The sequence below is a fragment of the Tauraco erythrolophus genome, chromosome 6 (assembly GCF_009769465.1).
Source record: "Tauraco erythrolophus isolate bTauEry1 chromosome 6, bTauEry1.pri, whole genome shotgun sequence".
NCBI lineage: Eukaryota > Metazoa > Chordata > Aves > Musophagiformes > Musophagidae > Tauraco > Tauraco erythrolophus.
Window position 1 is genome coordinate 376,034 of NC_141470.1, and position 16,269 is coordinate 392,302.

Genomic DNA, 16,269 nt, shown 5'->3' on the forward strand with positions numbered 1-16,269 from the left:
GTATGCTGGAATGTCGTGGTTCAGCCCAGCAGTGGCTCAGTCACCACTCAGCCGCTCGCTGCTCCCCTTGATGAGGTGAGAGGAGAGAAATGTCACAAAAGGGCTGAGGGTGAGATGGGAACAGAGGGAGCACCCACCGACCATGGCCCCGGGCAAAACAGACCTGGCCTGGGGACAAATCAGTTTAATTTATTAACAGTTACTTGAGAGGATAACAAGAAACAAAACATCTTGAAAACAACACCTGCCCTCCCTCCCTTCCTTTCTTCCCGGCTCTACCTCCTGTCCCAGTGGCACGGGGGGACAGGGAATGGGGGTCTGCAGGTCAGTTCATCACACGTTGTTTCTGCCATTCCTTTCCCAAAGGAGGAGGGCTCCTGACACTCCTTTCCTGCTCCAGTGGATCCCCTCCTCACGGGCCAGCCCACAGACTTCTCCACTGTGAGTCCTTCCCGCAGGATGCGATCCTGACCCATTGGATCGCTCCGGCGCAGGATTTTACCACAGAGTCATGGCTTCTTAGGGAGCTGCCACCCGCTCCAGCGTGGGTTTTCCCACGGACTCCAGACGCGCCTCTGCTCCGCCGTGAGCCCCATTCCCCACGCCCTGCTCCGCCGTGAGCCCCATTCCCCACGCCCTCCCTCGGGCTCAGCATCTCCGCCCCGGCGCGGGCTCTCCCCGCGCTGCGGCGGGTCTGTGCCCCGCAGTGTGCCATGGCTGCGGGGGCCGCTGCCCCTCACCGCGGGCTGCGGGCACTCCCCGCCCCGGCACCTCCTCCCACCCCCCTGCGCTGCCCGCGTTCCGTGGGGCCGTTTCTCTCCGGATCCCTCGGCCTGGCGCACCCGGCACGGGGCGCTCCCGCTCTCCCCCCGCGCTCTCCCGCCGCGGCCATCTCCGGCCGGTGCCGCCGGCCCGGCGCGGGCAGAGCCGCCCGGGGTGGGCAGGGGCAGCCCCCGCCGCCCCTCTCCTCCCCGCAGGGCCGGAGCGCCTGTCGGCAACTATGTCCCGGCTGGCATCGGGCGTTGGCAGCGGCGCTGCGGGCTCGGCCCGGGCTGAGGGGACGGGGCCCGACGGGGCAGAGAGCGGGACGGGCGGCTGGGGAGCCGGGAAGGGACGGGGGGTGAATACCCTCTCCTGCCACCAAAATCTTTTCACATAAACCCAGCACATGGAATCACTCAGAATCCCCTACATTTTTTCACTTTGGTACTCCAACAGAAAAACATTACTTCACACTAAAAAAAACCCCACAAATGTTGTATATGGGCGCTGTCAATTTTGCATTGAAAATCTAAGTGGAAACTCAAAACACTTTCATGAAATGCCTTAGGGAAATTGTGGTTTAGTGAAACTCCTGGCCAGACTACATCTCTTCCAATCTTGCATTGTTTGTCACAGAGCCATGGAACTGCTGAGGCTGGAAGGCACTTCTGGAGGTCCCTTGCTCCAACCACCTCGTTCAAGGCAGGGGCAGGTTGCCCAGAACCGTGCCCAGACAGGTTCTGTGTATCTGGGCAACCTATGCCGGTGTCCAACCACCATCACTGTAAATCACAGTGAAAAGATTTTTCTTGTGTTCAGATGGAATTTCCTGTGTTTCGATTTGTGCCCATTGCCTCTCGTCCTGTCACTGGGCAGCACTGGGAAGAGTCTTGCTTCATCTTCTGTGCACTGTGCACTGTGCACAGATATTTATGCACATCAGTAATGTCCCCCCAGAGTGTCTTGTTCATCAGGGGAGAAGTTGTTCAGCAGAGTGGTTTGGGTTGACCCAAAGAGGCAGATGAACTAAGTTCTTTCAAGACACTCCTGAAATCAAGACTGCTCAGTTTTCTGATGGTCAGAATTAGGCTTTTTCGCTTTCAACTTTTTGATTAAAATGGAAGATTAAATTTTCTTCAGAAATAAAACATTTATTGAAGAAAAAGACTTTAAAATACTGTATTTAACTGAAAAATATTTTCAACATAAGATCTACGTACTGCCCCAATGCAAAGCATCAGTTTATTACTGAAAGCTGAGTTGCCTACACACTTTGTTGAGTCTATTCTATGCATTAGCAACAAGTCTAAAATGCTCAGCTCTTCAATGAAGTCCCTTTACTCTGCCAAAATGGATTAAAGAATAAAATGAGGTTCTTCCATTTCTTTCTTGAAACCTAGCACTGTTTCTTTTTTTTCTTTTTTTCCCCACCCAAGGCAACAAGACTGGTCGTAACATGCTTTCAAAACAAACAGAATTACCACTGTTTCCTAGTTGAGGAAACAAGTACAGAGATAACACAATTTGCTCAAGTCATTTGGGCAATGCCAGAAAAGAAAACAAAAAGTAGGTCACTCAACTCTCTGCAGTTGGCTATACAATCTCTCTAAAAAATCCCAAAGGTGCATGGTTATTTTTATTTATTTCAACATGGCTGGATTAAAAATAGTTTTTATTCAATTGCATAAAATGATTTTGCAGTGAAGGTCAGAACGGCAGGTGTAACAGCAGCTAATAATCTGCTAAAAAATAAAGCAAGCCGTTATTTCTCAAGTGTACCTGGAAGCTGTGCCTAGTGCTGTGATCCACGCCTGGAAAATCCCAGCAAGGAATGAAAATGGGCTTTTCCTGGTAATCACAAAGTAGAGCAGAGGCAGGAAGATCCCTCCATGGATGAGAAGACCCACCATCACAGTGACCATGTACATGCCGAGCTGTCTAGCAACTACTTCTAAGTCCTTGATTGCAATGATTTTTCCACAGATGAGGCAAGCAATGCCCAAAGGGGAATACCTGGAGAAAGAGAACAAGCATAGACAGAACTAGTCTTTGCAGTGTAGTCATAAAAATTGTGCTCAGCAGAGTATAGACTGGAGAAAGAGTAGGGGGCTCTCAGGCTCAATACTGAGATGCAGATCAGGAATTGATGGAAATTCAATGGATAGCTTTCATATCTTTTTAAAAAGCAATCGTCGTTTCCAGTGAATTCCCCATCTACCTCAGTTTATTCCATCCCATCTAATGGAATATGCATTTCCTGAATAGTCCTTGGTCCTGGAAGAACATTGTACAAGAATACTATAACTTTACACAGGCTTAGATCATTATGAAGAGTGGTATAGTATTTGTTCTTAATACATAATTTTACAACCCATTGCTTATCTGGTTTCAGGGAGTTGCATTATTTGCTTCAGTTAAACTATTTGTTGAAATTAATTGCTTTCATCTTGAAGGCTGCAAATCTTTCCATTCTGTTCTTTCAATAATTTGGATGAATGCTTTTTAGTTTATGGATCATTCATTAATCATGTGCTTTTCTTATTTAGGGTAGGATTTTTGTCACCTCATTCATTTGCTTCCCCAATGGCATTAATGGAATTTTTAAATCAGATCATAACGGTAGCACAGTTTGGTAATAAAAAAAATTTGAAATGAATGGTTATTATTTTTAAAATTTAATAATCGACTATTGTGAAAAATGCCTGAAAGTGCACGGATAGAAGACAATATTTATACCTGCACTGGTAAAGGTTAGTATATCATGTAATTCTAAGCGGCATTCAAATTTCTCTATCTGTTTTATCAAACTTTAGCTGGGAGAAAGTAATGCATGTAATATGGAGAGACAGTAAACAAAATGTCTCTCTGAAAATAAATGGTAACGCATATTTTCAAAAGTGATTAGTGACTTGGATGCTTAATTAAAGACAATACAAAGGAAACTGACTTTCAGATTAAAAGTGCTTCATGTTTTCTGTAAGAAATACCTCATGGTCTCTCAAGCAATGTGCCTAAAACCTGGAAAGTCCTTAGTCACTTGAAATGCAAGGCCAGCTGCTATACAGTTATCATAAAAAGCCATATTTCAATGAACTTGATAAAGTATATTTCTTATAAAGAGTTACATGGTGTCAGAGCCAGATGTCTGGTTTGTTTTATGTTTGTGTAGTGATGCCACGCTCCCAAGAGTCTGGAGTTGCCATGGGAGCTACAGCTCTCTGTGCAGAGAAATCATAAACCAAACAAAATATAACTCTGCATAAAGAAGTGCATTTGTCTTTATAAACACACATAAAAAGCCCTGCTTCTGGCCACAACAATTCTTTAAAAATTGTAGACAGAGATGAACAAGTAAAATTCCAAGATCGACCTCCTTTCTCATGAAAAGAGAAATAAAAAGCATATCAGAAAAAAATTAAGATTCGCAGTGAATTCCTTGCAACTTGAATGATTTCCTCCCATTGCAACACTGACAACTAGAGAAAATTTATACTGTAGACAAGGTATTATGTCTTGGGTGCACCAACTGGTGCTAAGTGAGGTAAGAGTAAATTCTAGGTCTTGAAGTGGTATGAGAGTATAGATACCATGTCTCTATAGAGTCGAGAGCAGGAGGTTACAGCAACTATTGAAAGCAGTAGGGTTTTGTGAATAAAAACAACTGGTTTTTTATGCAGCAACATTTACAACAAACTAGAAGCATAACAGGAATGCAAAGTCTTTGCTTCAAGTTCTTTCTGTTGTTCTACACATTTCCATATTGCTGTTGCTATCTGCATCGCTCTTGCACAACAGTCTTCCTTTGAAACCCTAATGATGCTGAAGACTAGAGCTTCAGGCACTCTGCTCCCTTTTCTATACACTGTGTCCATCTAGAGCCTCAAGATATCCTTGTAACTCAGGATATCACTTCCAGGGACACCAGGGAATCAGAGAGCAATGAGCCATGATACGTGTATGGTGTTGGACCATATTTCTGCCCTCAAAGACCTAGGAGATATGTAACACAGTAGTACAATGCCAAATGTAGCAATGCATTTTTATGTTCTGAAAAAAAATGGTTTTGTGCGGTATGGCCACACTTGGCACTGCATACAAACAGCTCTGGGGAAGCCCTTGGAAGAAACATCTCAAAAAAAGAGAATCCCCTTCCAGAAACGTAAACAAGGGCTCAGACTTAATTGGGTTAAGTCACTCCCTGGAAGGCAAACCAGGCCCCATTATTACGAATCGGTATACTTCAAAAACAGGACAGATATCTTTCAGTGACTCCACTGCAGCGAGGTCATAAGCCATAGATTCTGCAGAAACTATGGGTGGAGGGACTACACATCATTGAAAACCACTGGAATTTTATTAGGTGGTAAAATATTTTTACTACAGAAGACAGTGAATAAAGGTGTCTCCAGGCTTCTTTGTAATTATACGTTCTAGCTATTATGCTAACGTCCCAGGAAGATTTGGATGTTCTTATGTGGGGCATTTTAGCTTGCTTAGGTGTCCCTCTATGTAATGAACTTCCATAATCAATGTGGCATTTGAAGGCCTTTGCAGGTACCTGCATGTCTTGGATTTCAGTAAACAAAGAACAGAATACCTTCAGAAATATTTCAAATTGGGTCTTAGATAATCCTCACTGAATAGAAATAATGCTGCTGTGGTTCTAACATACCTGTCAAGGCTTTAAAAAATGAACGATTTAATTACATTGTTTACTAGCAAAGTGTGGTTACTATATGCTATATTAGGGTTTTAAGAGTTTTTTTAAATATTTTTTGTTGTTCTAGAAGGTAGAACTTCGAACTTACCACATGATCATAGTTACTAACTTCATTACAATCTCATTCAGGATGTTGAAGAAATCCACCATCATCTTGGCCTGTTCTCCCATTTTCCCCATAGCAATGCCAAAAGCAATAAAGAATCCTATCAAACCTATTGGGAAAAAATTGCAAGACAAAAATAAAGCAAGTAAAACCATGCCTTTTAGGAAGATTTTCACCTAGTGAATGTCTTGATACTACCTGCTAATCCAGTTTTCAGAACTAGAGTGTATTACACACCTCTTGGGACTTTTTAATATGGACTCGCTTTCAACTTTCATTATCATATTCAGAACATTTTTTATTCTTCAATATTTTACTAAATTCCAATTTCACAGGCCAACTATGTTTTCTTTTTTTTCCCTGAATTGATCTGATCATCATAAAAATACCTAAACCATAATCTTCTCAGTGCTATGCATCTGTTAGAAACCTCATAGTCCCTGGCAAACAGGAGAGGCAATACAGCACCATATCATAACTCTTCTTTGTTGCTAAAACAGTCACTAGAGACCAAGAGTGTTTTTCTCAAGCTTTATGGAAGTCCTTTGACTGATTCAACATACAGACTAGTCAGTTCTGGAGTACAGGGAAAGGCAAAAGCAACGCCAGAACATAACTTTCACAGGCCAGGAGTATTCCAGTTAAAGAAGATGGGAGTGGGAGTAGAAGGTGGGTATTGCACTTTCAGCTAAACTACAGAATTCCCATCAAACAGATAAACCTCACTGAAACTGGCTAGCAGTGGATACATAATCACACAAGTAACATTTGGCTCCAAATTTAAACATGAAGTTGTAAAAGTCTGGTGTGTTGGACTATCATTGAGTGCATCTGTGCATTACTTTGGAGCTGTGTCTCCAATGCTAACCTTTACCATCCAAGAATTTTCAGTGTCCAGGGAGGGTTTATTAACTGATACTGATAGATGGTTTAAATCTTCAGCCACCCTTTGAGGCTAAACTTTCAGTCATGATGTGAGTTCAGTATTTAACAAATATGTGACTCAGCTGGGAAATTCTTAAGGAAAAACCCATCAGGACACAAAAGCATTCAAGAGAAGGGAATTTCAGCTACCAGTACTCTGGGAAAAGACAGGCTGTCCCATATTCTTACACTGGGTGTAGCAACCAGAGTTGGTTTTTTTTAATCCAGTCTCCTGGATATAAAGTCATTCTTTAGCACCAAGCTATCTCTGTTGAGTCACTTGAGTAGGGAAGTGCTGCAGAGCATAGGGAAATGACAAAAAGCTTTTCAGTCAAAGACCAAGTAAATTCCTGGAATTCAGACTCTGCATCAGAAAATGTTAGTAGGTGGTTTTGTTCGTTAATTCCAAATAAGCTGCTACATTAATCATAAGAGTCAAGTTGGTTCATACTTGTAGGAATTCGCCTGTCTTATACAGTTTATGCAAGCTGGATGGCAATTCCTGAACATTTTCACTTCTTCATTCAAAATTAAACCAAACCACACCAAACCAAACCACACCAAACCAAAAACTCTGCAGCATTTGAGAGTCATTGGTCAAAATACTACAGTAAAGCCCCTGCCTAAACTTTATTTTCTTTCTGTAGGAATTGTATTCAGCCTTCTAGCTCTTTTCTTATCCATTACAGAGCCTGCACAAAACAAGTTCAGCACTAAATGTAATGCACCTGTTACATTAGAAATACTGTTCCATTTTAACGCATAAGCAGTGCTTCAGGAGAGAAAATGCAAGTGAGGGTAACAGCATGAGCAATGAGCTGCTGCCTCACACAGAGTGCAAAATGTCAATTTGCAGCCTTGAGAGAAAGCAGCTCCTCTGCCCACAGATGTTGAATGGCAGGAGGAGCTGTGGAGGCAGACAGAATATAGTGCCTTCTGGCTCTTGTAGAGCAGGCTGCTTCACAGAGAAACAAATCAGCTCTGACCAGCTTACTGATTCTGTCTCCCCTACGTCTAAGCAAAGCAGCTACTGCCAACCAACTCACCAGTACCTGGAGAAGCTCTGCAGGCACAGCAGCCACTGTGTCAGCAGGAGCAGTCCATCAGCTGTAAGGAATCTGTAAGGGATCATTTGCCCCTAAAAAGTGATGTCCTAGTGGTGAGATAAGTACTGCCACATACTGTCCCACCTTGAGGATGACACCTATGAACACTGGTGTCAGCCTCAGCATGGTGGACATGCTGCCACAGAGCATGTATATCTTCAAGTGTAGGCATGCTAATGAGGCTACAAATTGAGAGCTAATTTGTGACTGACTTCGCCCATATGCATAAAGTAAGAAGGTAAAGGAGGAGCACTCCTCTCTGAGCCGACAAAATGGTGAGTCTAGGCGCAAAGGAGAAAACAGAAGAGGTGTGGCAGCTACTTGTTCCTCCGTGCCCCCACCCAAGTCCGAACAGTTGCTTCAGAAAGGGATGGGAGATCGGCAAAGCCTTCATACCACCCCCACTTGCTGGCTTGTCCAGGCAAGATGGCACGACAGCAGTTGTTCTTAATTTGCAGCTGGCAGAGGTCAGCAGCCAAGATGAAAGAAGGAGGGATTTGTGACTCAGAGATGTGTCAAGCCTCTCTGGGATTTTTCTTGGGTGGTGTGGTTCACACCCTACCTCTCACTTCAGGCTCTGCCTCAAGCCAAAGACACCTCAGCACGCCTAAGACACCTACTGGATACAACTGAGCTCAAATCCATCAGGGGGTGGGTAAAGCACTGGCTCTTGAAGCTCTCCCCCAATGTTTTGCCAATATGCATTAGTACTAGTCTAGGTAGGCTTCTTCTAGGATGAAAGGATATTTTGAGTACCTCCTACATGCTTCCCTGCTGTACTCCAATTCATACCTGCAAAGCTGCCAATCCAGAATAATTCACTTGATTGTTTCTGTGATACAGTCATATCAAGTAAGATCATTAGACTTTCATCTCAGAGACCAATGGGCAACCAGTAGGTGCAAACATTTGATGATTATTTGGGGAGACTAAACTTGCACTGAAGAGCAGCAGATCAGACAACTCTGGCTCCCGAGTCACAGGCAAAAGCTGTGTCATATATATGATGTACATATTTGACAGGCAAAAAGTTTTCCTACCCAGGACATTCATGCCATCCTTAAATTCAAGTCCTTTCTTAATGACCATCTGGGCTTCTGGTGGTGCTTCACGCACTGTCTCATTCATCATAGCAAAAGCAGATTCAGTGACATTAGGTGGTTCTTCAATGGGTGGTGGCACCAACACTTTCTTGGTGACAGTTTGGATCTGAAAGCAATAAAAAGGAAGGATGAGAACGGAAACAGACTGAATGTAATCCATATGGGAGATGAGGAAATAACAATAAAAAGAGTCTTCACTTGAAATTCCAGGGAACTGTATTTTTAAAGGATTAGACACACATTCCACAACCTCTTAATCCCTCTTCCAAAAATAAGTTTGTTTTTCAATAAGTTCCAAGTGTCACAAAGTCATAGAATCATAGAATCATAGAATGGTTAGGGTTGGAAGGGACCTCAAAGATCATCTAGTTCCAAGCCCCCTGCCATGGGCAGGGAAACCCTCCACTACACCAGGTTGCTCAAAGCCTCATCCAACCTGGCCTTGAACACTTCCAGGGATGGGGCAGCCACAACTTCTCTGGGCAACCTGTTCCACTGCCTCACCACTCTCAAAGTGAAAAATTTCTTTCTTATATCTAACCTAAATCTGCCCTCTTTCAGTTTAAATCCATTGCCCCGTGTCCTATCACTACACGCCCTTGTAAAAAGTCCCTCCCCAGCTTTCCTGTAGGCCCCCTTTAGGTACTGGAAAGCTGCTAGAAGATCACCCCGGAGCCTTCTCTTCTCCAGGCTGAACAGCCCCAACTCTCTCAGCCTGTCTTCATAGCAGAGGTGCTCCAGCCCTCTGATCATCTTCGTGGCCCTCCTCTGGACTCTTTCCAGTAGCTCTATGTCCTTCTTGTGTTGGGGACTCCAGAGCTGAACACAGTATTCCAGGTGGGGTCTCATGAGAGCAGAGTAGAGGGGCAGAATCACTTCCCTCGACCTGCTGGCCACGCTCCTTTTGTTACAGCCCAGGATATGGTTGGCTTTCAGGGCTGCCAGTGCACATTGCTGGCTCATGTTGAGCTTCTCACCCACCAGCACTCCCAAGTCCTTTTCCTCAGGGCTGCTCTCAATCCATTCTCCGCCCAGCCTGTACTTGTGCATGGGATTGCCCCGACCCTAGGAGTCTTTCCTCTGGCTCTAGTGTGAAAAGTAGGATAAATAGTTGTTCCTTATCACTATCATGTAACATTTCACAGATAGTTAGCCCCTTCATCCAGATGGTTCACCAGGGGCACTTCACAGATTGTATGTTACATGTCGATACCATTTATTTAGCATCAAAAGGCAGGCACCTCTAAAATCAGTCACAGCAGCAACTCTGCAGTAAGGCTTGTTATTCAGGATGGTCTGCCCAGCTCAAGTTATCACACTTTGATGGTTAACTTGAATCAAAAACTTAGGACGTTTCCAACAGTTCACTTGGTGACTGCAAGAGGTCAAAATGGAACACACACAGTCCCCTGAGCTCTCTAATTAAAATATTGTGAGTGACAGATAACAGAAAAATTATCAAAGCTGTCAGATACCTATTAAATCAAATTTGACCACCTCAAAAAAGAAGATATCAGCATCTGAATGGATCTGGACCCCTCCTAGCACATGAAAGGCAGGATCAAGGGAAAGCTGGGAAGGAATGGTACAGGGAGAAATGGCCTTGAGTTTATGGCTAGGAAAAAAAGGGAGGAGGGAGTGGAAAAAAGAGAAATCTGTGACTTGCTGCTTTTAGAAGGGATTTTTTTCTGCCACGTCACACCTTGAGCCTTTCCTGCCTCTTCATGGCTCTGGGACAGGCAAAATTGTTAGGAAGCTATGATGAGTTTTGCCTTATTTTCTCATCTGCCCCCTACTTTCCTTGTTCCTAGAAATACATTTGAGCAAGGCATCAGAAACAGTGCATTACCCTTTCAAAGAACATTTGCACCTCTTTCCTGTTGAGATGGATGTAGTACTATGGATGATGATCCAGCTTTGATCCATATAGGTTTTAAAATACCTTACGTCTCTCCTTTCAAAACCTGATGTTTAATCTAGAAAGGGGGATGTAGACAGAAATCCTACATAGATTTGTATGAGAAAGTCTGCAGTTGTCCTGAAACAACCTAACACTCCTGCATGTTTACATTTTTCTCAGAGTTAAATTTTATCTGAGGGATGTTGTCAACACAATATTTTTTATGAGACACAGAGATTAAACTTAAAACATTAGACTCTACACACTCACAAATTCCACTACAGTCACTTAAGTCAAAGGTCCTTAGCCCTTCTTTGCACAAGTCCACAGTCACTAAAAACGCCAAACCTAACATCAAGTTTAGATTCTGACAGCAACATCTGAGGTCAGAAAACAATTTAAACATCACAGTCATATTCGTAGATGATAGTCCCATTCTCTTTCATGGCACATAAGATCTTAAGTCTCTGCTGGCATAGCAGTTTTCATTATAAATTAAGACTTGATTGTGGACCATACAAAAATTCAAGAGATACTGAAATCCTGTGACTGTTCAGAGTTCAGTTTGCAAATGAACTGTCTCAAAATTGCAAGTGAATCCCTTCCTTGCCTTCTGCCTGGTCTGACAGACCATGGCTACACAGTACCGTTGCTGTGCACCCTTCAAAATCATTGTTCACAGGATTTCTGCAAAAAATTGCTTCCTCCTAAGGCAACCTGGAAACACTGAATGCTCATGGAGACAGTCTGTATAAATGTAGGAAGATAAAATATATGCTGACACCATTAAAAGCAATTAGTTTTCCTCCTAATTAGGAGGAAATAGACAAGTAAAGCCTAACTCCTTACTGGTAAGTTAAGGGCTAATAGAAGGCACAAGTTCCCTCTGGAAAGGAGTATGACTTACTTTGCAAATGAAAGGTGGCTTTGTGGCAGAGGCTTTCACTGGCAATTAGTTTGGAATCTGATAAAATTAAACACTCCAAAACCAAAACGCTCAGCAGCTTTTTTGACTAAGTTTAAAAAACGATCAATGGAATTAGTGATCCACAACTAGTGAAGTGACCTGAACATTGATATTACACACACTGAAAAAGCAATATTAAGGTTCCAAGAAAACTATCTGTCATGAGTAGCTTAATTCTTCTTCCTCCCACTTTTTGTCCCTTTGTCAAGATATTTGACCACTTTCAACTGAACAGAAACTTAATTCTCCTCTCTTCCACAGTTCAAATGAGGGAAAGGAAGAAAAAAACATAAGCACCCAGCTCTCTCCTCACTCAGTTTTGCAAAAATACATTTCACATTACACGTAATGTTTAGCCACCCACAGTTAGACCATGTGACTGACATTCCCGTGATGACAATCTGGAAATATTGAGAATGTTCTCTCTTCCCCAAGGACTATGTGTTTTTATGTGGAAGTCCATGAAAGAAGTGAAGCAATACAAGTTCTTTAGGCAGCTTAGGTTGCCCTACATTATTCCACCCTCCATGCCCTCTTCTCCTTTCCCCCTCTTCTCTTCACTTTATTCTTTGGCCATAACTACAGCTCCAGCTATGATGCCATTTCACAAAGGAACATTTAAGAACAGGTTTGGCAACAAACTCTGCTCCATAAAAAAAAAAAAATTGCATTATTGCCAAACAATTTAGTTGATTTAGTTGTAGGGAAAATCAGCTTACATATAAGAAATATGCTTAAGCAGAAATTAGGAAGCATGCATTTTTCATTTATTTTACTCCTTTAAGTGAAGCTGTTTTGATTAAGCATTGGTGAAAAGCTTTTAGACAAAATTATCTACCTACAGAGCAAGCAACACACAGTACAAGCATCCTTCTTTCCCTGCATGGCTCAAACTCGACCTGATGGAGCCACTTGTAGCTGGGTCAACCACTTGACTGTATTATCCCTTCCTAGCCTGGACAGCAACAGAAGTTATGAGAGGTTGGGTTTTGGGGTACATTTCCACTGGTAACCATCTGGAATGAAGATCATCCATATATTACAAACAAGGCATTGCAGAACCATCAGGTCTGTAACTGATAGCCAAGACCAAATTCAGCCTGAGTGAAAGATCCTATAATTCATCAGCTGTTCACATCCAAGCCAGCATTCATGACCACATATATCGTAAAAAAGTGAGGAAAAAAATTAAGTTTACTTAATAACAAACTAAAAATAATCTTCTTTAAAAAAAATCCATAAATTTAAATAACAGCTACAACATAAAACAAAGCATAACTATAAATAATGTTCTTTCATTTATCTGCTCAAGACTTTAGACTTGTATTTCTCTTTGTATCATCATTCCTGTCATTCACTTAAACAATGACATTAACTCTACAGACATCCCTGGTAAGTAAAGGATGTAAAAAATATTACCAAGGAGTAGAAGGATTTACCTGCTGAAAGCATGCTTGGACTAGATTTTCAGGGAACAGGTTTCGGATCAAATCCAAGAAAGCATCCAGACTAGATACTTCATCATTCTTCTTCCCTTGACCAAGCTGTTTCTTGAGTTTTGGATTCCCTGGATGGATGGCTAAAACCAAAATCACGCCCAGGACAGCAGCGATAATAGTGGTGGACATGTAGTAGACCATGGCTCTGGTACCCAATCGGCCACTTGCTTTAGCATCTAAACCAGACAGTCCTGCAGGTGGTTTATTTTAAGAAATAAACAAATACATTGAGACTCAATATCCAATTAAATAATCATAAAATAAAATTCTTTATAGTTTGCAAAATTTAATGACTGCCCACAGGTGCCTACTTGTGTCCTTGTGAAATTCTCACCACTAGATAGATTACTGAAGCTTCTCTCTCCAGTTCTTACTGCAACTAATTTGGAGAGAACCATTTAAGATTCCATCTAATTGCAGAGAAGGCACTGAAAAATAAAGAAGATATCACATCATCTTTTACCCTTGACAGCTGCAAACTGGTCATGGTCTGGCTGACACCACAGCTTTAAGACTAGGCTCACTAGTGTACCATCATCTTATTTGCAAGGTCCAATCCAGGAATTAAGTGAAACAGTATATTAAGAAATTTCTCATGTTCAAGAAGGTAGTATGTGTGCATGTGCTTGAAAATAAATTCACTGAAGCACCTACATATTAAAGCCAATGAAGTTAATCATAAATTAACTACAACAGCAAAATCCCTGACAGGATCACACTATTATTCTTCCTACCTCACAAAAAGCAATCCAGGTGATATCTGTAGCAAGCATCTTAAAGTATTTATGGCTAATAGACCTTACCTGTGATTAAACTGGAGATAATTAAAGGGAGGATCAGCATTTTTAGCATCCTCATAAGTATATCTCCTGGGAAGGCTATTAACATGATGATGTCAGGGTCAATAGGTGTTGCTAGCCGAAGAAGACCCCCACACAGTGCACCCAGGATGACCCCTGGAAGAAGAATAAAAGAGACCAGGTGGGTAATACAAATATACCTGAATGCACATTGATTACCCAGAAGAACAGCCTGGAAGAAAACGGTTACACAAGGCAGCTGATTTTCGGTAGAGAGACAGATTTTGGAAGGCTTAGCCTTCTGATTAATACAAGGCTGTAACACGATTACCATATATCTCATGATTAAAGAGAAATGGTCCGATTTTCTGCCAGCTGAGCTTACACCTGACGTACTATTCTACTTCTGCAAATACAAATTTACTGCAAACCACAATGTTACTGAGGTTTACTGATACTGTGTAGGCCTTGCAATACATTGAGAGATAGTTAAATACAACTCATAGCATCATTCTACAGCTGGCAAAATTGAGACACCAAGAGGTGAAGTGATAAGCCCATACAGAACTGACAGAAGAGCCAGGGCTAGGACCCAGCTCTTCAGAATACAACATCTAGCTCTCAACATAAGAATGGTACCACTTGGAAACAAGGTCAGCATGAGTAGCTACTTTACAGCCTAAGAAAAACCCTGCAGGAAAGCTAGAGTAGTCTTGGGAGGAAAACAGATTCAAGTTTCATTTGGAGAATTCTGGAAGGGAGTGCCTGATCAGGAATACTCCACATATCATTGAAGAAAACTTGATTCTCAGCACTCATTAATTACTCCTTCCCTTTGATAGTCTGCATCCTCCTCTTCTTTTTGTGCTAATGTGCTCAAATGACAAACAATCCCTTCATCACTTATTTAGATTTGTACAATGGTAACACCTAACCCTTCTCTCAGGATTGAGGCTGTTAAAGCATAGCCTAGGGAAAAAAAGGCCATGTTTACTTTCATAACATGGTCTTTGTGAATGGATATTTTATATTTACATCCAGGATGCCTTTGTTTTCCCTGATCCCAATCCCAAGTCTCAAGCGTAATAAATTTGACGGTAAAACCTGAGTTGTGATTTGCAGCAACTATGACTCCTTGAAGTATCAGTTTGATACAATGGAAAATGTATGTGCATTTCAAACATTTTCTTGAACCACATCAGGCACCTTCTAAAGATGATTCAAAGTAAATACTATCTAAACACTTCAGCAGTATGGGTTTTGAAGGCTGAAAAATATGGATGTGAAATTTGCAGCTCAAGACCAGCTGCAGCTGGTCTTCCAAACAAAACCAAAACAGAGTATGTCTATGAATTTGTTGCATTTGGCTGTTAGGCTTTCAGTGAAACAGAAACAGGCCAAGAGCCAGCGAACCTCAATAAAATGTCAAACTGTTTCATATTTGGAAGCTTCTAAAGCCAGAGGCAATATTCAGGATGAGATCACGGAGTGCTGGCTTACAGCTACAGAGAAGAGGACAAACCTTAAAAGCAGTGGAGCACGAATAGAGCGATAAAAGATGAAGGAAAGGAAATTTTGAAGAGTTTTTGTCCTTTTTATTTTCAAATAACTGAGAGAAAAAATGTGTAGTGCATTTAGTTCTACGGAATGACATTGATCTGACTGGTCTTGGGGCTTAGATCACACTCCTTTCAAAACCAGACGTAGAATCCATCTCAGTGGTGCAGATTTGCTCCACGTTGTGTCAGTAACACTCTGCACACTTGAACTAAAGCTATGGATGTCCTGTTTACTCTCTGGCTGTTCAGCAGAAACAACTGATGACCACAGGCAGGGTCTGTGGTGATACATGAACAAACACAGCTGCACACAGAATGTCCAGACCAGCAGATGTATGTAGCTTACCAAATACAGTAAGAGTCAGGAGCAGATTCCTGTGGAGCGACTGGCAGAACTGCACACATATGTTCCTGGATCTGTGCTCCACTGGACTTAAATGACTTTCATGCATCCGCACTTCTACTTGCTTAGGCATATTGTTGGCACTAGAATAAAAAATGAAGATCAAGAAAAAGTTATTGCGCAAGATGCCAAAAGTGAGAAGAAAGTCTGGATTACTTCAATCATACATAACTGGGGAATCTGATGCATGTTCCATTGCTTCCCACATTTCACAAATACTGTATATTTACTGCTCTAAAGAAGTCTCTGAAATGGCAATGTTTTGTCCTTCTAAAGGTGTAGCTTTTCAGGTATTTTTTTGTGGTTATCTCTCAAACAGAGGAAATGTAAACAGAATTAATTCACTGGACACATCATCCCAACTGTTTCATGGACTCAACTATTGGTCTTGAGCGGGAAAATTCAGTTTCCTCAAAGATC

The 16,269-nt window shown here is 42.0% G+C and overlaps 1 protein-coding gene across 1 annotated transcript in view; it reads right to left on the reverse strand.

Moving 5' to 3' along the window:
- The window catches only part of SLC1A2 (solute carrier family 1 member 2), a 31,617-nt gene extending 15,692 nt beyond the window's left edge, over window positions 1-15,925 (reverse strand). The window contains exons 1-6 of the mRNA XM_086612846.1: window positions 15,793-15,925; window positions 13,891-14,043; window positions 13,028-13,278; window positions 8,659-8,827; window positions 5,571-5,697; window positions 2,542-2,775 (exon numbers count right to left, since the gene is read on the reverse strand). Of these exons, the coding sequence (XP_086468972.1) occupies window positions 2,542-2,775; window positions 5,571-5,697; window positions 8,659-8,827; window positions 13,028-13,278; window positions 13,891-14,043; window positions 15,793-15,922 (1,064 nt within the window). The 5' untranslated portion in view covers window positions 15,923-15,925. The remainder of the gene's footprint in view (window positions 1-2,541; window positions 2,776-5,570; window positions 5,698-8,658; window positions 8,828-13,027; window positions 13,279-13,890; window positions 14,044-15,792) is intronic.
- Between the last annotated feature and the right edge of the window lie 344 nt (window positions 15,926-16,269).